The sequence below is a fragment of the Coregonus lavaretus genome, assembly GCF_964263955.1.
Source record: "Coregonus lavaretus genome assembly, chromosome: 15".
Lineage (NCBI taxonomy): Eukaryota > Metazoa > Chordata > Actinopteri > Salmoniformes > Salmonidae > Coregonus > Coregonus lavaretus.
Window position 1 is genome coordinate 21,326,950 of NC_140002.1, and position 22,929 is coordinate 21,349,878.

Genomic DNA, 22,929 nt, shown 5'->3' on the forward strand with positions numbered 1-22,929 from the left:
TTGTGCTGATTAAAGAAGCAATACAACTGGCCTTCTTGAGACTAGTTGGGTATCTGGAGCATCAGCAATTGTGGGTTCGATTACAGGATCAAAATGGCCAGAAACAAATAACTTTCTTCTGAAACTCGTCAGTCTATTCTTGTTCTGAGAAATGAAGGCTATTCCATGCGAGAAATTGCCAAGAAACTGAAGATCTCGTACAACGCTGTGTACTACTCCCTTCACAGAACAGCGCAAACTGGATCTAACCAGAATAGAAAGAGGAGTGGGAGGCCCCGGTGCACAACTGAGCAAGAGGACAAATACATTAGGGTGTCTAGTTTGAGAAACAGACAACTCACAGGTCCTCAACTGGCAGCTTCATTGAATAGTACCCGCAAAACACCAGTCTCAATGTCAACAGTGAAGAGGCGACTCCGGGATGCTGACCTTTTAGGCAGAGTTGCAAAGAAAAAGCCATTTCTCAGACTGGCCAATAGAAATAAAAGATTAAGATGGGCAAAAGAACACAGACACTGGACAGAGGAAGATTGGAAAAAAAGTGTTATGGACAGACGAATCGAAGTTTGAGGTGTTCAGATCACAAAGAAGAACATTTGTGAGACGCAGACCAAATGAAAAGATGCTGGAGGAGTGCTTGATGCCATCTGTCAAGCATGGTCGAGGCAATGTGATGGTCTGGGGGTGCTTTGGTGGTGGTAAAGTGGGAGATTTGTACAGGGTAAAAGGGATCTTGAAGAAGGAAGGCTATCACTCCATTTTGCAACGCCATGCCATACTCTGTGGACAGCGCTTGATTGGAGCCAATTTCCTCCTACAACAGGACAATGACCCAAAGCACAGCTCCAAACTATGCAATAACTATTTAGGGAAGAAGCAGTCAGCTGGTATTCTGTCTATAATGGAGTGGCCAGCACAGTCACCGGCTCTCAACCCTATTGAGCTGTTGTGGGAGCAGCTTGACCGTATGGTACGTAAGAAGCGCCCATCAAGCCAATCCAACTTGTGGGAGGTGCTTCAGGAAGCATGGGGTGAAATCTCTTTAGATTACCTCAACAAATTGACAACTAGAATGCCAATGGTCTGCAAGGCTGTAATTGCTGTAAATGGAGGATTCTTTGACGAAAGCAAAGTTTGAAGGACACAATTATTATTTCTATTAAAAATCATTATTTCTAATCTTGTCAATGACTACATTTCCTATGCATTTTGCTATATTTCCTATTCAAACTCATTTCATGTATGTTTTCATGGAAAACAAGGACATTTCTAAGTGACCCCAAACTTTTGAACGGTAGTGTATGTTTGTATTTTGTACTCCTAAACCTAATGAGTGAATGCTGACACTTTTAGGCTAATAAAAGCATGTTCCTGATCAGTGTGCATCTGGTCAGAGTACGTTAACGTGCAGTGTACAGTATATCTGGCATATTGTTTGGATTTACAAGCTAGATAATAGGAGTATATGGACATGCAGGCAGAATAGGACTGTGTCTCAGGTGCTGGTGTTTGAGTGTAATTGCATTTTTGTGGCAGTAACTGTTGCTGTATTAGAAAGAATTATGTAGGATTCCAGGAAAAACAGATTCAAGATGTTGTTTCTTTGTATCACTCAAGTTGTATATTTGAATGTATTATACATATTTCACTCTTAAGGGTAGATGGGGATATAACAAAACTAGTTTTTGAGATAATGGCTGTGTAATGCTTAAAAGCTGTGTTTATCTGTATCTACGAATAAACCATTGACTTTCAATAATGCCATAATCAGATTGAAGGGATGTTTTTATCAATAAATAGCTCTATAAAATTCACCTAGCCTCCCCCATCCCACACTGCGCTACATTCCTCATCTCTGTTGTTGTGGCAACACTCAGGGTAGAGCCAATGAGGTTTGTCGTTTGGTTGTTGGCACACATCGACTGTTTTGGGTCAAAATAATGGGGGCAACTCCTCTTGATACTGCATGCAGACAGAGCACAATAACACACATAATCTTTCACCTTCCAAGACAAGAGAGGACAGCACTTTGGTTGAAGATACTTTATTAGAAATGACACAGTAGAAAATCTATCAAAGTATATCATTTTTATGGTCCCTTTAGTAAACAATCTCAGTATCTCAGTCCTGTTTCTCAGTTTACAAGGCTGGCAGCTTATAGGTGTTCTACCCAAGCCTGCATCCCATAAAATAATACTGAACAGGTCTGAAATTACTTGCCTGGCCGACACAATCAGTTTTATATTAATATATATAGTTTAGGTTTATAGAGCATAAAGTTCAAAGGCCACAACTGTTTTTTCACTGTTTACTGCCTGCTTTAGTCTATTTCAATGACTTTTTTGTCACTATATCTATTATAAAAACATTGTCTGTGTCTTTGGCTGGCTGAGATCAACTCGTAGTGTATAAATGCATAAGTTATAAATTTATCATATAAAAAGAAATATAACACTGACTTGTATACTTCAATCTAACAAACGCACAGCGTTCGCGACTCAGAAAAACAATAATACAAAATTGGAACTTTGTAAAATCTCTTCAGCTGAACTGGGAGTTTCTGTGGTAAGGCACTGTGGTCAAGAAAACTCCTCCTTCCTTATAAAAAGATTTGAGGTCACACACAACATTTTACGAATCCTGCTTAATTCCAGTTTTTCCAAATTTCCAAAACACAGATGAATTGATTTCAAGGCACTCTCTTTAAGAATAACAGTCAAGTAAAACAATCTTCCCTTTACGTTCAATAATGCCATATGCACTACTATGTAGTATAATAATACTGATAAGACATAAGGCAGTTTATATTCAAAGTAATAATACTTAATTTTTCACATATTTCAGTGTCTTTCATGATCCGCCGTCCTCTCTGATGTCGCCCCACCCTTGGTCACAAACAGTCTGTGAGTCCATGCATGGTCATGTGACATGACCATCTAGCACACATCTACCCAAGGTGTTTCCTGCTGGTGCTTGTTTCACAGTTTACTACAGCCAAGTTTAGTACTCCTCCCTACTTCCTCTGTGTACTCTGAAGTACACACTCATCTGCCACACCACACCCCTCTCCTCACTTACATCTCACTTATCTTGCTTCATCTTTACAGTCTTTGATATGTTTACTTCATTAAATAAGGTAGTTTAATAGTTTAAAAACATATATAATAAGTAACTGTTCATGCAGCTATTGTATTTTTGGGGTATATTTATCGACCTTTATAAAAAGGACATGATCATGTTATATAGTCCACTGATAACTCCCTTTTAAGTCTACTCAAAGACTTATCTTTCACTGTTCTCAGAAACTACACGTCGCACAATGCCCTTGGTCATAGCAACGTCCACTATTGCCCTTTTTACATTTACAGTTTTCCCTCCTATATCGTCTTATAGCGACATGTCTGTAGCCATCCTCTTAATCCTTTACAAAACCTTGAGCTCCCTCACCTGCTCATGCTCTAGACTTACACCAGTTACCCTACCTCTACATTATTCCTTCATTATTGATCCTGCCCCTGTTTTCGTTTGGTTCTGACACTACCCAAACGGAAACCCTTTGTGTTTCCCCGTTTCTTCCCGTTTCTTCCTCCAGTTTTAGAGTAGCGAGACACCCTTCCCTTGGCAGGTCTAATAGTACGTGCCCAGGTGGGAGGGCATGTGAGCGGCTGGGTGCCGGGTGTTGGGGTAGATCCCTCCGGTGGGGGAGTTCCAGTAGGGGTTGGGGGCAGCAAAGAAGCTGGAGGAGGTGACGGGTAGCGCTTGGGGGTGGGGCGTGACGAAGTTGACCTTCTGCTGGTGTGCATGGTAGGTGCTCATGTAAGACAGATCGGAGGGGTACTTGTACATGGAGGACTCTGGCGGGTGGGGCTGCAGGGCCTGGGCGATGCCGTGGAAGTCAAACTTGTAGGCGTAGCGCTTGCCGTGCACCTTGGTCATGATGTTCTTGTCGTAGTAGTAGCGCAGGGCGCGGCTCAGCTTGTCGTAGTTCATGTTGGGCTTGCTCTTCCTCTCACCCCAGCGTCTTGCCACCTCGTCGGGATCAGTCATCTTGAACTCGCCATTGGTGCCCTCCCAGGTGATGCAGCCGGAGTTGGTACTGTCTGACAGGAGTTCCAGCAGGAACTGCCACAACTGTATCTGTCCCGAGCCTGCAGGCAGAAAGGGTGTCAACACAGTCACAATTACTAATACAGGCCGGGATTCAAACCGCACTACGTCGACATCGCACTGCACTTCACTTTCAAAGGCAATTTCCTTGACGTTCACGATCGCATTCAGGGTAAACGCTGCGGATGTCAGCTCAAGCGTAAATTACCTTTAAAGCTCAAGAGTAGTGCGATGTCGGCGGATTGCGGTTTGTTTGAGTCCCGGCCAACGTCTGGACAGAGACAGGAAGTCAACACGTAACAATTACTTATACAGTTGGGACAGAGTCAGGGAGTCAATATAGTAACAATTATAATACAGTCTGGACAGAGACAAGGAATCAACACGTAATAATTTATAATACAGTCTGGAGAGAGACAGGTGGTCATCCCCATAACAACTACATACAGACATGTTACAGTCAACACCACAACAACAAGTCATTGCAACAGTCACCACCATAACAGCTACTCATGCAAATGGTGCCTTTGTTGTAATATGAATTTCTAAAATCTTTAATTCTATCTAATGAAGTGATAATCACTCACACCCTCCCTAAAACTCACCGGGGTTTGCCAGCCTGCTGCTCGTGGGCCCCAGGATCTGGTAAGGATCTAAGAAGGGAAAAACATTCACATTTGTAGGAGAAAATATTTTATTCAGCTCAGTCAACATCTATTTCAGAGTACTGTTCAACCTAATATCTTACCTAGCTGAGGCCTCTGCTCCTCTGTTTTGGTGACAATGGCTGGGGAGGGCTGGGAACCTTGAGGGATAAAGTTCCCAAAATATTAACAGGGTTGGTTTCCTTGAGGGCAATGTTCCAAGAGTATACAGTGGAGAAATACCTTCTTATCTTGAGGTATACAATTTCCTGTTCTCTGATTCTGCCCGGACTTTTTTGTTTATGTCTAGTCCACAAGCTTGTAAAGATGTAACCTCTTAAATTCATTGTGATGGACTTTGACACATTTCCCAATAGATGAAAAGCAAAGGGAGTGCCATGTTTCGACAAAGGACTGATGTACAGTACATTGCGACTCCTTACCTTTGGTGGAAGACACAGCTTGTGTAGCCCAGCCAGATCTTCTGGCTGCTTCATATGCCAGGTCTGTAAAATAACAGTAATGACAACAGTCAACCTGCTGCCTGCAGTTATTAACCTTACCCCTAGAGGGCGCTATGCTAAAAACAAAAACATGCTGATGAGTGAGAGCATTTCTGTGGGTCACTTCATTGGTCTGAGGCAAGAGTGGTTGATTGCCAGAGACTTTCCATAATACAAGGGGCCCAAACACATAGACACAACTACTGCAGTCTGGAGTATTATTTTAAGGGCAGGGGATGCTTATGTTGAAATATAAACAAATTATAGCACCTCTAAATATTATTTTGACGAACTTCTTCTAAATATACCTTTGTATATGAGTATTTTTGTAAATGGGCATGGGCAATAATCAAAATGTAGTACTTTGTCTGCAAGGTGTGTGGTTCCTTGTTTCTCCTTTTCCTTGTTTCTCCCCGGGACCACCCATACGTAAAAATGTATGCGCACATGACTGTAAGTCGCTTTGGATAAAAGCGTCTGCTAAATGGCATATTATTATTATTATTATTACCCTTGTACCTTGCTCCTCTAAGTGTAATTGGATGTGCTTACAGTAAGCTCTTATGCCTCATCTACATAAACTTGTAGGAGTGATGAATCACCCACCTGGCCTAGCGGAGACTCTGGGGGAGTTGTCAGTGGGATAAACGGAAGTGTTAGGGAAAATAAAACTTGCACCTCCTGTGGAGAGTGAAAGAGAGGATCATTAATTAATTATGTAAATTATTATGCACCCGTAAAGTCACAACTTCTCATGACACATTGCCTGAACGTTCCATATCCATGTGGGGAGGGATTTCGTGCAGCACAGGGGTAATTACAGCACTATGCATCAACGTTAGACTTTAGCACATGCCTTCATCTACGCTCTACAGCCACAATGCATTACTGCACCAGCATACAGTAACTTCTGCATCACATAACAAAAACACATTAGAAATAATAACAACAAATATCAGATAAGATTACTTGATGCATAATCTGATAATCATATGAATAGAAAAAAGCAGTGTGCATGTACAGTATATAAAAAGTGCACTGTATATACATAGGTGGGCACTGTGTGAGTGTGAGGATACTGTGGTGGCGGGAGCAAAGCCAGAGGTAGAGAAGGGAGGCAGGGGTCTCCTTACCTGTGTTGCGAGCATGCATTAACCGCGGGGAGTTTTGTAAGGCTTTGTCAACATCATCGGAAGTCAAGTGAGGAAGTGGAGCTGAGAAATAAAACATTCTTTTGAAAAAGAGATAAACCAAAAAAAGAAAACAGCTCAAAACAACCTATGATGTGCAAGGAGTGATGCGTTGGGGGGGCCAGCCATGATAAATACAGACCTTTAGCGATGCACTAAGGTAAGGCCTGCTCTTAGAACTGCCATAGAGGCAACATTCAACAGGCAAGGAGCAATACAGGGAGATAGAGGGTGAGGAGAGGGGAAATGGAGTGGGAGAGAGAGAGCGAGAAAGAGAGACAGCTTGTAAGTGTGGAACACATCGCCATAGCAAGAGGGGAGACAATGGCAGGGAGGGCCAACCCAAATAAACAGTTAATCACTCGTGCCCACATTCGTCTGTGAGAATCCATCGCTTTTCCCAATTTTCCCTCCTCCAGAGTAAATTCGGCAAGCGTGTGTACACACGAGGGGGAAAGAGGAGCAGCAACCATTGCCAAGAACAAAAGGAGGAGAGGGCATTCTTCCTTTCCCCCCCATCACTAGTGTCTTTTCCAGTCGAGCAGACCTCAAATACAAAGCCAGCCACCGTCAGGGTCTGTGAATAGTGTAGGTGTGCCTACTCACTCCCTTCAGACCATTTTTAATCTAAGGCCAAACAAAAATAAGTATTTGGAGACAGATAAGTAGGCCTATTGGCAATTCTCTGTTATCAATTTCAAACTGCCCACAGTATTTAAATGAGGGTGTGGGAACTGTTGATTACACTAAAAGGTATGTATAAGAAAAGGTAATTCAAAAGATTTTCGTGAGACATGTGTTTCAAGAGAGCTTCAAGCACAGGATTGTGGAATAACACAAAAATGATCAACAGCCCAGTTCAGAAGGTGGTGGTACACCACTCTAAACTCTGGACTCCTCCAGCTATCGGGCTTTCTAATTTCTCTGTCTGTCGGTCTGTGTGTCTGGCTATCTTTCTGTTTTGTTCCCCTCTTTCTCCCATCACTCACCTCCTCTGTACATCTGTGGGTAACTCTACCAAAACCGACACTGATTTCAAACAAACAAAACCATTAGCAGTCATCATGAGAAGAGTAATGGTTCATTGGAAAGTTCTCTGCACAATCAAATGGAACTTGGACTACCCTATTCTTGGAGAGCAGAGAGAGACAGACTATCAAAGATACACATAATCTCAAGAGTCTGACAAACCTTCTCCAATGACTATAAACAGATAAGTCTCTTAAGATGGGTGTCAATTATGACTTTATTGATGTAGTGTGTCTATTCCTCTTCAAAAACATGTTAATGATTTTATTATTGTTACACTACTGCCACCATTACTCCCTACTACTACTACACAACTACTACTACTGTCACATCTACTGCTAACAACTTCAAAACAGTGTGTGTGAGTGTGTGTGTGTGTGTGTGTGTGTGTGTGTGTGTGTGTGTGTGTGTGTGTGTGTGTGTGTGTGTGTGTGTGTGTGTGTGTGTGTGTGTGTGTGTACGACATGCACAAATGCATGTGTGTGTGTAGAGAGGAGGTGAGGTGCAGTGGACAGGAAAGCAGGCCTTGGAGCAGTGAGTCATTCAGCCAAAGCAGCAGAAGCAGCAACAACAGGGACTCCTTTACCAGGTTTCATTCTAATCTGCAGTCAAGCAAAGTAGCTGAGGCCCTCTGGAGTATGTCAGTGAGAGCTCAGTTTGATACACACTATACACAGACAGGACTACTGAGGCTCGCTACTGGAAGGCTGCAGGATCTGCCCTTTGCCCTAACTTTAACAAGCTATGAGAACTACACCTTGTTAAGGGAATAAGTGTATCTAGTCCCCTGTAGCTCAGTTGGTAGAGCATGGCGTTTGCAACGCCAGGGTTGTGGGTTTGTTTCCCATGGGGGGCCAGTATGAAAATGTATGCACTCACTAACTGTAAGTTGCTCTGGATAAGAGCGTCTGCTAAATGACGTAAATGTAAATCATACACTCCTCTTTGTCCTTAATAATCTAGGCAAGTCTGGTCCTAGAGAGCCACGGTGTGTACAGGCTTTGGTTTCAGACCAATATTTAAAGCACCTTAGGCCTGCTTACCTTATAACCCCCCAGGACAAGTTTCCTACCTTACCTCTGGTATAGAGGTAAAGAATGGACCAGCAGCCCTTCAGTAGTAGCCCTTTGTAGCATTTCTCTTTACTGCCTGCCATTGCATTGTGTTGGTCAGCTGGGAAAGAGGGGCAGAAGGCAGGAGCACGGAGAGGGAGGAGAGGAGAGAGGGATGATGAGGAGGAGAAGGAAGATACTACACTCACTCTCTCTGAGGTAGTGCAGGTGGGAGAGCAGGATGTCTGCGTTGTAGCTGAGCGTGAGCCTCTGGAAGTCCTCCTTGCTCATCTTGCACAGGTCCTTGCCGTCCATGTTGTGGAAGAGAGCCACGTCCACGTCCAGCAGGCCATACTCCTTCACCGCCCACTCCAGCCACTGGCGCACATGCTCCGTGGACCAGAGTGTGGGATCTGCCAGGCCATGGACACAACATAGGAGGGGGGATGTGTTAACACCATGGAAGGGGTAAGATGCAGCGGGTAGCAACATGGAACAGGAGCAACTTATCCCACTCACAGAGAAAGGAGAATGGAAACTCTCATAGTAAACTCTCGCCTTCATAATTACTTATTTTCTTAAGTTCATACTTACTCTCATTCTTTATATGACAATAGTTTTGAGTGTACATTTGCAATGAAATTGGTTTTAACAACCAATATTTTCTAAATACATTTTAATTTGTGCAAATACAGTCCAATTACATGAGTAGTGTGTTTAGAACGGCATTCTCTTTCCCAGAGATAAGACCACTGGTACCAAACACACACACACCTAACAAACATAACAGGATCCAAAAACTGCTGACAGGTACAGAAACAAACCACACCATAGTCTGGTCCTCCGTTCCAGCAATATTTAACAACACCTGTAACTCTGTATCTGTGTCCCAAATGGCACCCTATTCCCTACATAGTGCACTACTTATGAGCAGAGCCTTATGGGCCCTGGTCAAAAGTAGTGCATTGTATTGGGGATAGGGTGCCATTTGGGACACAGCCTGTAACCCTAGCTCTCTGTGCGGGGGCGAGAACGAGCATCTCAAGATTTTGGGGGGGTGGCGGGAAGCCAGAGTTCTTACACAGGCTCAAAGAGCGAGGGGCAACGGTAACTCATCCCTCACTACAGAGACATGAGGCGAGGATCAGTTGGGGCGAAGGGGAGGCTGGCTGGCACTCGCTCTCCTCAGCCCTCAGGTCTGTCTCAGTGCAATATTGGAGGACTTAACCATCCAAACAATATAGTGGATGTGGCATTAAGCAGTGAATGCACTGTAATGCAGATGGAATTCAAATGGGACAGAAACTATAGAGGGGTGGAATCAAATACTACATATTATATGATAGGCTTTATTACAATACACTTTAGCATAACTTTTCTGTATTCCTCCAACAATATATTATCCTTTATGGCAGAGATGTTGGGTGGGGCTGTAGGGCTTCTTAAAATGCACTAAGTGGTGCATTGTGCATCATATAGGAACAGATCCACATGTATTTGAAGTTGAAATGCCCTCCCCAAGTCCCTATACCAAAATATCAGGAATGCGTTTCCTATACGTAGAGCAGAGAAGCCAGTTGAATATCGACCTCCCATTACATTCCGTGGAGCAGTGTGGCTATTGTCCTCCTCTAAATGAACAGCAAAAACAGGATGTTCTTAACATGTCGCGTCATTGTCCTTGTCAGCTTCAGTTGGAGAGGAAGTTGCACTATGCCAGAAAAACTGTGTTGCACAACCTCCAGATAGTGAGTACAGTGCTCCGTGCCGTCAATGGACAGGTCTGTCTGTGGGGAAATTACTCTAAACAAAGTTTCTCTATGGTTATTTTCCATTGGAGACATTACTGTGACCAAGGCTAACATAGGATGGCGCATGATCTTGTGTGACCTTTGGTTTGAGCTTCATGTAGTTCACAAAAAGTGTAGTCATCAAAACCCCTATGAACACCCCTATGTGGCCATGACCACAATTTATTTTTATGCATCAAGAAGTGACTATGCAATGCCGATCTATGACTTTATATCAAAGAAAAAACAGTGTCAATTCTGTAATATCCACAAAGTTAGCATCTAATTTCAAAGGTGCTTTATTTAGGCTATTCTACAGCCTATTTTCCCCCAAAGACACAGCACAGCCTCATGGATTATCCAGTCAGGATTCAGTGCTCTATTCTAGGTGTGTGTCTTTGAATGGGGAACTGATAAGAATACTTTTCTCCCATTTGGCAGGGACTCACATCCCCCCTTCACCCTACTCCTTACGCCACCCTGCTCCTTACTCCACCCCGTTGGACCGGCACCATAGGAAACCGTCTAGACAAGGAAAAGCACACTCGGCAACAAAACGCTGGGGTTTCTTTGCTGCAGATCCCAGGAAGTCTCTCCTTGTGACAGATGAATGTATGTGAGAGACATGAGGTCCCCTAATCGAAAGCAGTGAGTGACCCACATACTGCAACTGACTGATTGGGACTGGTATTGAAGGCTCCTTTAACCACAGAGGGCAACGCCCTGCTTCTCATTCCAAAGCAGGTCCTCTTTAGCTATGTTTACATGTGTACATAGGACACATGAGCTAGTGAGCTAGTTCACATCAGATGAGATATCAATTTTTATTATAATCTCAATTGCAGACAGGTGAGTCGACCCAAGGTAATTGAGAATATCTAACTAAGAGCTTCAGCTGTCTAAAGAAAAGTGTTCTGGTGTTCAGATCACTGTGGTGTCATTTGGTGTGTTAAGGTGTTCTGTTACCTGCGGGAACAATGACGCGGCGCTCATTGGTGGTCATGTTGGGGGGAGTGATGTGCTTGTCCTCCAGGTAGCTGCTGTAGGTGACAGGGGTGGTGCCCTCTCCTCCACTGGACAGCTTCCCGTTCTTCCCCACGCTGCATTCGTCAGGAGAGTTCCTGTCAGGACAAAACACAGAGGGGAGGGGTAGGGTCAGTCACAGAGAGGCGGGGTCATCCACATATGGGCGGAGTCAATCCCAGAGGGGTGGAGTCAACCACACCTGCAATGCTCATCAAGACTAATGGTTTACCTAACTGGTAACACTACACTGGAACATCTGTTTAACGACTGTTTATAAACCATTACTAATTTGTTTGTTAACCATTAGTAAAATGTTTGTTGATGATTATCTATCTGTTGTTCATGTATTTATCACATGCATTCATGTTGCTAGCGTGTGCCTTGATGCCAAAACAGAGGAGACCGTGTAATTGTGATTTCAACTCTCCTCCCACCACAGACTGCGAAACAAAGTAGTCTCAGATTTTTCGTCTCTACCATTCCAATCCATTATTCTTTCGAATATCCCAGCTATGGCTGTAACCTGTGCCCCGCAGCTCTCCTGAAGCCACATAAAAAGACAGATCTCCACTAAAATAAAGTGGTGGGGAGGGAGGACTGCCAGGGGCCCTGGGCCCCATAAATGACCCCATTCCAAATGACTCTTCTGCCATTATCATAGCTTCTGATTCCCCCGGAGTGCGGCCACCAGATGGGACGGATTACCCATGGAATGTCATATAAATTCATATCAACCTGCTGTGGCCAAGATATTAACCATTTTGGAACCATTTATTGGAATCAAAGTCATGTGTCAACCAACTGTTGGCCTCTCCTGACCCAGCCTTGATGGAGAGTCTGTCCTTGCCATGGGTACAGGCCCCAGATGCATGTGATTTGGGAATAGCTGTTTCAAAGTAAAAACACATAAAAGTGATTTATTCTTAGATCTGGTGTTGGAGGGATGTTTTAATCCAGTAGTATTTCAATAATGTTAGTCCCAAAGATTACAGTAACTATTCTATGGCACTTTCATCAAGAGACGTTTTATACTTCTTCTGTGAAATAATTGCCTATAGTGCTGTTAGTCCCAAAATGTTGGTGGCCATTTATTTTTCCTACAGGATTATTCTTATAACTGGAATGATCCAGTTTCCAGATTGTAATGTTAACATGAGCCTTTCAACTGAAATTACCACATTGCTGCAAAATGGACCCTTGTTTCTCACTTGGCAGAAATTCGGCCTCCCAAAGGGGGTCTCACTTACGTGTCCATAAATGTTAGCAACTAGACTGCAGAAACTAGAGACCCCATTCAATGGGGCTCAGAGGGTCAACATAAAAAATCAGGTGAAAGTTTCACTAATATTTCCCGTGGAAGACAATAGCACAACCTGAGTGATTGCCTTCCTCTTCCCAGAAGATGGAACTCTCATCATTAGGGAATCAGTAAGCCATAAGGATATGGTATCTGGATCTACGAGTTGAGCAAGGGGTGAGAGATGGCCAAAGTGTGACTTCGACTGAAAAGTCCCTCGGAATTCGTCTGATTCAAAAAACATTCTGCCAGTTTGAGCGTCTGATACTAAACTAGGCCAATATAAAACTTGAAATATGAACAGGAAGTTGGGGGGAATTCAGATGGTCTTATTTACTATAAAACGTACCCCCGAAAAACATATTCTATCACAACCCTGTTTTAAGGATCAAAACAAGCCTAAACCAATTAGTTTTATAGAACATTTGCTCATGCAAAAATCATACTTCACGTGCATTCCCAAAATGTAATGCACAATGCCCATACTTCTACAGTTCTTATCATATATTAATCAATGCAGAGAGAGAGAGAGAAAATAAGCAACAGAATATATCTTTGCTAATTCAAAATGTATGCTTTTTTCTGTCAAAACGTTGGTTATTAGGTTATTAAATTATTGCATCTGAGCTCCTAGAGTGTGCAGCTCTCCTTTTCTTTTTCAGAAGAAAAACCAAGCATCTTTTCCAACTGGAGAGGGAGACAACGAGATCGCCTTTATGTTATCAATTTACACTTGATTGAGTTAACAGTTTGGGCAGAAGATCATACTACTGCAGCCTTCCAAGATTGAATTGTGAAAGTATCATTTGACTGTGGAGAGCAGCCATGTCACCACATGTGCTGTTTGAAAAATATCACAAGACCTGGGGATGTTATCTATTATTGTGAAATGGATTGAGATCGTATTCAAAGGGCGGCGTCTGTGGCAAATTTGAGCTAATTAGCCAACACAAATGAACTATGTTGTGTTAGAATGTCTGATTAAAGAGTAATGCAATGGGATCAATGGAAAACTAGTGTTACTGTGTATCTGAGTCTACTTTGGAAGTCTCAGTGTCTGTGTGTAGACATATGCATTTGTATGTGACGCAGCGAAGTGCGCTGCAGTTCAGCCCTGATTAGTGTATGTGTGTGTATGTGTGTGTGTGTGTGTGTGTGTGTATCCGAGCCCATTGGACATCAGTGCAATTACTCTACTGTCTCCCACCCAGTATGAGTCACCATCAGAGGCTTACGGAGGCCAAGCGACTGTAAACTGCTGTCCACTGGGCCCAGACACATGCTAAAACACATTCAACCCTCTATCACTGTAGAGAGAAAGAGAGAGAAAGAGAGACAGAGACTAGAGACAGAGATAGAGATAAGAATGAGAGACAGAGCGAGGGAGACAGAAAGAACAAACAATCCAAGGGAATCCTAGTGTAGAGGAGTGCAGGCGACCCGTCGACCTTGTCTTGAAGCTAACTTGTTCATTGTTCTCCAGGTTTGGATCAGCTAATTAATCTGCCAAGAGGTTGGGCTCCCGGGCCCACTTCACTTCCCATAAACCTTGCTGCTGCTCACTGAGGGTACTGGGTGGGGGATGATGGAGGGGGGCATGGGAGGGGTGGTCCACAAACCCATTAAATCCAGATAATGAGGGTAGCCTCAGGACCCCTGTTAGCCCCCATGTCAACATTCCCCGCAATAATTTCCATCGCTGAGGCTATCTGTCACCCAGCTGTACCATTACGCTCCCTCCCATTTCTAAAGCTTCAGCCATAACTCAGGCTGAAAAACCCCATTCCCGTGACATGTAACACGATCTTTAAGATTATCCACTCTGGAAATTGGACCAAACTCCTGGGATGTCGGAGAGCTTTGGAACACTCCGGGTTGAGCTTTGGGTCCCCAGATGCACGCATACACACAGACATACGGGTGTGCGCACACACACACACACACACACCTACCTGTCTTCCCCCCTCCAAATACACATACATTTATTTGGCAGTACAGTAGGCTTCCCTCTAGTAGCCTAGTGAATGGAGGGGAGGATAGTGGTGTGTGCAGGAGCAGCAGTGCTGTCTGTGTTGATCTCCGCTGTAAATCTTCCTCTGCTCCCTGACTCGTCACTAATTGGAACAATCTTTCCCATGTCTCACCGCCAGATAAATAAGGCCCTCTGCCTGGGTGTCTGTGGAGATGGAGATGGCTGTGTGGAGATTGGAGGGGGCCTAGATGGATGGAGAGGGGGTTCTTGAATGTGTGAGACGTGTTATAAATATGAATGCAGTGGCGGTCCTTCTACATATTTTTTGTGGTACAGCTGTTTTGAGTTTGGGATTCCAACAGCAGCAACTCTGTCTTGGATTGGGTCTCAGGCAGCTTTGCCAGTTTTTCTTCACCCACTGAAAACCTCAGTCAAGTTCCTCGTCTGTTTGGCAAATAGCTTGGCTGCTGGCTGTCACTGTGTAAGCCAGGCAAGACTCTTTACTATTGATGGGCGTAAACAACAGACGTCCCATTAACTGACTCTATACCATCGCATTGAATTTTCTGCCCCCGTAATTCAAAATATTTACATTGCGAGTTTCGATTTCAGGCCGCATCGACCCACCTGTTTAAAGTACATCCATAGAAATGCAGACAATAGACAGGAAATTAGGGCCACAGGCAGCCCGGCTGCAGCTAGGAGGTGGTTCTATGTCACTTCACCCCTTCTTATGCTAGCACTCTCCAGAGAACACACGATACGGGCCAGACATATGTAAAGGTGAAGCTAAAGGTGGACTGCTGTACCTGTTGCCATTGACCTGTCCACTGTTGCACTCCATCTTGATGGTGACGTGGGTCGGCGGCTGGGACAGCCAGTCCTGCTGGTGCACCCTGGGGCTCATTTTGGCCGTCTGGCCGTATTCGCTGGCCGCCGCCGCCGCCATCTCCGCCTTGGCGTGGTGGGGCGTTCCGTAGGTGCACTCGAACAGCGACTGGTCCTCACTCACCACCGACAACGCTTCCTGTACACAGAAAGAAAGAACAAAGACATATCCCTCTTAGATTTCTATTACAATCAAAGCTCCATTCACTTGGTTTACAATCAACTGGTTCAGATTCATTAAATGTGGATTTTGGCATGAACCGAGTATGATTGATTTGTGATCCTAGGGGCTCTGCTCAAATTGCAGGTAATTTGTGACCGGTCCATGATTTAAACCCTAAGCTCTATGAACATATGTGGTGGATATAACAGTAGATTGCAGTCTGATGAATACCTCCTTGTGCACTCATTGTTTTGTGGGTAAAATGGCAGACAGAATGACCCCTGGAAAACTCACCTGAAAACCAGGCCCCCTCATTATAGAGGGATTACCATGACCAGTAAAAGTGCTCCAGTTTCATTCACTTCTACCTGGGTTGAATTATAGCACAGAAGTATACGCTATGATTAAACCAGCAGGGTGTCTACCAGGCTAATATATAAGTCCTTATTATACGTGAATAATATCCACATATGATCCACAACATGGGCAAAGAGCACCAATATTAACCAACCTGACCCTCTAAACTTAGCCACCACATGCTAACCCTCGTGATCATTAACATTTCAGAGGCATTTTGTCCAACTTTTTGTCTTCCTCACAGGACAATAGCTACATCCTGGAATCACAGGTCTGAGGTAACGTTCACCTGGTGCCCCCTAGATGGAGTAGGCCTCCTAAAGAGTCTGGGTTACTTCCTGTCATTTTTGGGGATGTTTTTCCCTTTTTTTTCTTTGTTTTCCCCTTTATTTATACAGGTTATTCTCATTTAAATTAAATCTATTTTACATGAGAAACCTGTTAGGTTCCCCTGCTAGCCACTATCGCCCAAAGCCTGCTTTAGGGGGTTTACACTTTTGATTTCTTATTAAATACTCTGTGCCAATGGCATAAAAAAAGTTCAAAATCAACATACATTTTATTAAATGTTTTAGACTTTCTCAACTGTTCAGTATCTCCCTATCCCAAGACCTCCGATTTAGCTGTAGAAAGAGCTGAGAGTTTTTTATTTCCAGGTATTCTTTAGGTTATTGGGTTAGGTCAATGCATGCTAAGCATATTCAGCCATTCTTGGAGGAAATGGAAATTGAGACTCTACTTCAACTTCCATTCCAATATCCATTTGTTGTGATGTAAGGAGACCACAGTGCAGACCACACTCACGATTATCTCATCACCGGGTATACTCCCTGAAACCACAAGGCCTCAGACAGGTCCCCATGTGTCCTTCATCCAAGAAAGATGGAATCACATGCAATACAAAACGCTTTTAGGATTTGTACATTTAAAGATCAAATGCATGTTCTAAATCTTAATCTTAAATCTTGATTAATCTAGTGTTTACCCTTCATTTATTTCAAAGCCATTCCTGTCTCCTCCCATCTACCTCAAATGAATGGGATCCCACAGTAAAAATCCATTCAGCACCAATGACTAACACAAACACACCTTTTCCCACAAATGCCATGACATGGCAACCTGTCTAACATTTTCCCAATATTGTTCATAAAATCTCTTAGCTAAATGCTGTATTGCTGCATATACCTCAGAGGGCTTCCATCTGAGTCTAACACCAACCCTTCCATTCTCTCTTTCCTCTGTGCTCCTCAGCCATCCTCAACCTGCCCTCCTCTCTCTCTCTTGTGGAAGGAGTGCCCCTCCAACATCTCGGAGTAAGTGACCCACCCTGATCTCAAATCACTTAGGAGGAAAAGGAAGCTGTGTCGGAAAGCAGATTAATCTAGTGGGGACTGGTCCTCCCTGATATGTCAGCTGCAAACCACATTACAGAGCAGGCCGGGCACATTGACCCTCACCTGAGAGAGAGAGAGAGAGAGAGAGAGAGAGAGAGAGAGAGAGAGAGAGAGAGAGAGAGAGAGAGAGAGAGAGAGAGAGAGAGAGAGAGAGAGAGAGAGAGAGAGAGAGAGAGAGAGAGAGAGAGAGAGAGAGAGAGAGAGAGAGAGAGAGAGAGAGAGAGAGAGAGAGAGAGAGAGAGAGAGGAGAGAGAGAGGAGAGAGAGAGAGAGAGAGGAGAGAGAGAGAGAGAAGAGAGAGAGAGAGAGAGAGTAAGCGGGTCCAGGGGTTAGAGATAGAGGAGGGGAGAGCAGAGCATAATATACACGAGGTGACCCCAGCCAGCATGAATAAGGGGCACACTCACAGCTTTTGTTCGCCCAACACAAACAAAACAAAACCACATCCACTCACAGCTAATGTTCAGCCACACAGCTCCATACTTCCTGAGCTTTGATCCTATGGAAAAGACCATAAAGCCAGGAACTGACCAAAAAACAACCAACAGACAGACCACAGAGAGATCCGTAATCAATCACAGCTGGGATTTTTGATAGATGTGTAGCCATTGAGTGCCATTTTAATGCAGTCTGTTTACAGTGTGTCTGGGTACAATTTACAGATGTAAGATCTTAATGTGATCACCCTGTTTCAGGAGAACTTTCCTGCAATGTAGGAAATGTTAAACTTGTAGTGTATTTGAGGTTTAAAAAGGATTCTGAAGTCTGTAATTTCCACTTTGAAAATTCAGAGTTGATTTTCCCTTAAGAAAAATGTATCAAAAATGTCCATTAATTATAATCCACATAATAATTCACATTTCCTGTTGCTGCAGGACTATTATTTTCCTGCTGTAGCAAACTGGCTCAAATTAAGATCCCACATCTGTATGGAAAACACTGGAAACCAGTTATTAGAACATATTTGGCCATCCTGAAGCCAACAGAAATGTGTGACAAAACAACATGACACTAGCTACTAGATTTGGCGATCACAACATAGAGAAGATTCAGATATTCCATAAACATCAAGACAAAATGAAGCAAACATAATTCGCCTTTAGATTTAAACTAAACTAGCGGAGATCACAACAGCACAACAGTCTGGCCAGGTCTCCATCTTGCCCCGAACTCAGTACAGTACATTCCTCTATGGTCCATTATTCCTCTTCTGAGGAAAGTGAGAGATGTAGCTCAGTTGGTAAAGAATGGCGTTTGCAACGCCAGGGTTGTGGGTTCGATTCCCACGGGGGGCCAGTATTAAAAATAAAAAAATTATGTATGCACTCACTAACTGAAAGTCGCTCTGGATAAGAGCGTCTGCTAAATGACAAAAAATGTAATTGTTTCACAACCTTAGTGTCCCGGCCAAAGAACATGAACACAGAATTAGGCAGGGAAGAATGAGGGTGTGCTGAGCCCAGGTTTCCTACCGAACACAGAGTTCACCAGAGAATAAGCCATATAATGTACACATTCAGGGAGGTCCTCTAGTGGAGTTTCAGGGGCTGCAGTATGGCCCTCTGGGTAGGGAAATGAACTGCTGACCAGAGGGCAGCTGCTTCAAATCAGAACTTGTGCCCCTCTGAGGCATTATAGTAAATTACCCTCCATAAATATTGAGCTTTATAAGTGGAAATTGGTATAGTACACTGTTAATTTCACCTCATATAATGTTGTGTAAATCACATTTAATAATAATCAAAATAATGTATTTTTGTCATAAAACGTTTCTTCCTAAACCTGCTCCAGTGTCTCCAGGGTCATTCTGACCATGTAAAGTGACATAGAGAGCCATATTCACAGTGTATGAGTCGCTCTAGTCCTGTAGTCCCTCTCAATGGGGCCATTGGACTCATTCATGCAGAATGTCCCAGGCAGCCTTCCCAATGAGACGTGGTGTGGTGTGGCTGAAGACAGGAAGCTCCCCTACTCCCAGCATTTCCTGCATTGAAAGTTCCTGATAGTGCGGGAGGGATATCGGGAGGTGGGGAGCACGAAAGAGGAAGTGCACAACCATCTGCATTTTTATTGTGGCCGAGAGATTTGGAACACTAATGGAGTTGATGGGCAGATGAAGAGAGGGAGAAAGAGAAAGAGAGGGAGTGGGACGGAGTTCACCCTGCCATTTCTACACAGCAGGCCATTGGGCAGTTAACCGCAGGTTGAAGTTTATTGTCATGAGTCTTGTCCTGGAGGAAGTACTGAGCGATTTCCCCTTAGATAGGCCAGCTGTAAAATTGGCTATATTGTAATAATTCGCTTTTTGGTCTTAATTTAAGGTTAGGGTAAAGGTTAGGGTTAGGTTTAGGTTTAAAATCAGATTTTATGACTTTGTGGCTGTGCTAGCTAGTGACCTCCAGAACAAGATTCATGACGAAAAACGCTAACCTGCCAGTTATCTTTGCAGTAACATTAGTAGTGCAGGCTATGGCCTCGTGCTTCCCGGTCCTTCCATTGGGGGCAGCCATTCTGGATGTTGTTTTAGCAGCCCCCTCCCTGATTCCACCAATTAAGACTACCTAAAATTAAATTTGGTCAGACAGGCAATATTGAGATGCCCTACTATGAATTGACAGAGAAAAACCCTCCCAGTCCAAAACACAAGATGTGTTATTTTTTAAACAGGAAGAACACCTGTTACGTTTCCACGAAAGCCGTTAGCATTGAAATGCAGTCTGATTTGTACATGACTGCTGGAAAACATGTTTTGTTTCGCAAATGGACACCACAGAGAGAATGTTGTTGCCTAGTAGAGATCCTATGATGAATAACTTCCAGGGGCCTTGATTTTGCAGTAACACGTGTTATGGAGAAAGAGACGGAGGTGTTGCACTTATGATGTGTGAAACTATAGTACAGTATGAACCTTGGAACAGCAAAAGCCTGGAGAGCTTCAATTTGGAAAATGATGGGTGTTTTTATTTCCATAGGTCAGTGGCAAAGGTTGGCCAGAGCCTCAGACCTCACAAAGCCAAAGTGCTACAGAGGTTGGTTGGCCACAACTTCCTGGATCCCCCTCTGGTATGTGCATTACACATCAGTTCTGTCTATAGGCGGGCATGATACACTGTTTTTGTGGTTGACTCAATTAACTGAATGCTACACTATTCATTGTTCATTGTGTAATTGTACATTGTATTAAGTGTATTTTATTTAAACATTTTACACATTTAGAACTAAAGTCCCCTGTAGCTCAGTTGGTAGAGCATGGCGCTTGCAACGCCAGGGTTGTGGGTTCGTTTCCCACGGGGGGCCAGCATGAAAATGTATGCACTCACTAACTGTAAGTCACTCTGGATAAGAGTGTCTGCTAAATGACTAAAATGTAAAGAAGTGGCTATGGACCAACAAAGTTAACAGGTTGGTCTACCAAGAACATTTCTGATTGGTAAGGGAATGTTGCTTTCTAGGTGTGTACTAGAGGACCCAACACACTGGCCCCAGATAAACTGTCTAAGACTATAGACTGTCCACTGGTGCCATAATGTGTCTTCAAGCTGAGAATAGTGTTGCTAGTGTGACACTAACAAAAAAACATGACGCAGCTTTTCAGTCAGTTGCGTTATGCTCAATTCAGCAAAATTATTCCCCATCGTCTTGTGCTATTGTGACAGAAAGGCAGAGTTCTCCAAAAAAAGTTGATAACAGAGAGTATCTATGTCAGTAGTTCAGAATCTTCTATATAGCCATCCATAATATATGATAATCTCAATCAGGTGCAATGAAGTTAACCACCACCACCAAACCTGTTCCACAAAAAGCCAGCTAGTGCATCGAGAAGGCGTTTATAAACAGCGGTAAAACTCCTCTCTGCCTAGGACTTCAACTCAACCACAGTCCCAGTGCCACAATATCACGGGTCACAAAGGAGCAAGCTCCCTCTCCAAACATTTGGGTTCTACTTCCAAACTGTAACTGTTTACATCGAATGCCAGCAAGACAGCTGATTATGTAATTATGGCTTCCCTGCCTTTGTTTTCTTGCTCACACTGTGATTAGGCTCTGGCTGTAAACATCTTGTGCTGCCACTGGCAGACGCACTAGAGGGTGGAAAGATTAGATGCCATGTTGAATTAGGTTTCCAGGTGACTGACTCCCTAGCAGGGCTCTAAATTAAAACATGTCATTGGTAGCACTGGTGCTCCCAACTTAAACAATTTAGGAGTACAACATAAAATGTAGGAGCACCAGAAAATACGATTTTTTTATATCGATATAGCCTATATGAATTCTAGCTACTTCTGAAGCACATGTTGCGCCCTAGAAACCCTGTAAATACATTTTATTATTATAAAAAGCAAAAAATGTAGAGCACTTTAGAGCCCTGCTCCCTACCCTGATTGTTCAGTATGTGGGTGCTTTCCTCCTCTGTCCATTGTCTAATAGGCGTTGTTACAGTAACTACACAAGGGGAATTACTTGATAGACTAACACTAGGATAGCCATGTCAAAGTATTAACTATTTACTACTACACTATTTACCATTCATTTTGATTTTGATGTGAACATAGACATTAATGCAACGATAACAATAGCATGATAAAATGTCTTCAGAGAATTTAAACCTCCAACTATTTCAATTCTTTGAGCACAGGATTGCATTTTTCATTTCAAAGTATCATTTTCTCAGATGGTTCTTTGACATTGTTTTGTGCTTTTTTTTGGTAAAGGTAAAAATATCAACATCAAAAACATAATAAACGTTAAAATTGGTGCCTCTCCATAATGGATAAAATGTTCAAGAAATGTAAAGTCTGCTTTGTTTTATTTGTTTGTAAGACAAGCCAGGTCAAATCACTTCAGCGTCCGAAAGAACGAAATCTCAGATTTTGTCATTACCCCAAAGATTTTTTGAAACCGTACAGCCCATCCGCATAGGGAAAAGGAAATTTGCAAGGAAATCTTGTCGCACCTCTATGGCAGAAGGGTGTTACCCTTCGCCTGCTTGGTCAGTGTTTCTTTACAGTGCCACGAAAACGAAAGACAATGCCTAAGCATTACAGAAAACGACCAATAAAAATCCAAAAGGTTCGCGAAATGTAAAAAAAAATGTACTTACCTTAATGGTGCTGGCCATATTTGTTCAGGACCTCTCAGTCCTGGTAAGACACACTGGTAAAAATTATAATATAATTTTTTTCTGGACAGCAAGCTAGTTGAGTTTCCACTAAGCGTTGTGTGGAGCGGATGAGATTGTGCTAACGTTGGGAAGTGAAGTCAGCCAATAGCAGGAAGAGGTTTCTATTGGTTCTGGCCACCGCAACTCGAAGAAACAGGATATTTGGGAGTGAGGAGATAAGAAGGGCTAAAAACAATGTTGTTATTCTTGATGATGTGTGTTAGAAGTTTTTATTTTTCAGTAAGGAGGGGTAAAGTTGTAGAGGGGAGACTAACTAAAGGCTGATCTGAGTGTAGGTTCTCTACTGATGCAGGCAGATGCGAAGTGTGTGCGTGTGTGGTTGTGGGTGTGTGTGTG

The 22,929-nt window shown here is 43.3% G+C and overlaps 1 protein-coding gene across 2 annotated transcripts; it reads right to left on the reverse strand.

The window, feature by feature from the left end:
• Positions 1-2,348: 2,348 nt before the first annotated feature.
• On the reverse strand, positions 2,349-22,639 carry erg (ETS transcription factor ERG). 2 transcript variants are annotated; one of them, XM_084178011.1, is made up of 11 exons: positions 22,513-22,639; positions 15,420-15,637; positions 11,282-11,436; positions 8,735-8,938; positions 6,388-6,468; positions 5,861-5,935; positions 5,195-5,257; positions 4,856-4,912; positions 4,713-4,760; positions 4,316-4,378; positions 2,349-4,148 (listed from the first exon to the last, which is right to left on the reverse strand). In XM_084178011.1, the coding sequence occupies exons 1-11, from the start codon at positions 22,528-22,530 to the stop codon at positions 3,628-3,630; spliced, it is 1,503 nt and encodes a 500-aa protein (XP_084034137.1). In that variant the 5' UTR covers positions 22,531-22,639; the 3' UTR covers positions 2,349-3,627. The 2 variants fall into 2 exon arrangements, with proteins under 2 accessions (XP_084034137.1, XP_084034138.1); XM_084178012.1 differs by lacking the exon at positions 4,316-4,378.
• Positions 22,640-22,929: the final 290 nt, after the last annotated feature.

What these genes read in the sequence shown, in the direction of transcription:
- erg (XM_084178011.1), bottom strand. An exon ending in CCTGCACTACCTCAGAGAGA is followed by an intron (nt 6,469 to 8,734) that starts GTGAGTGTAGTA and finishes TTTATTTCTCAG; the next exon opens with CTCCACTTCCTCACTTGACT. An exon ending in AGCTGTGTCTTCCACCAAAG is followed by an intron (nt 4,913 to 5,194) that starts GTAAGGAGTCGC and finishes TTATCCCTCAAG; the next exon opens with GTTCCCAGCCCTCCCCAGCC.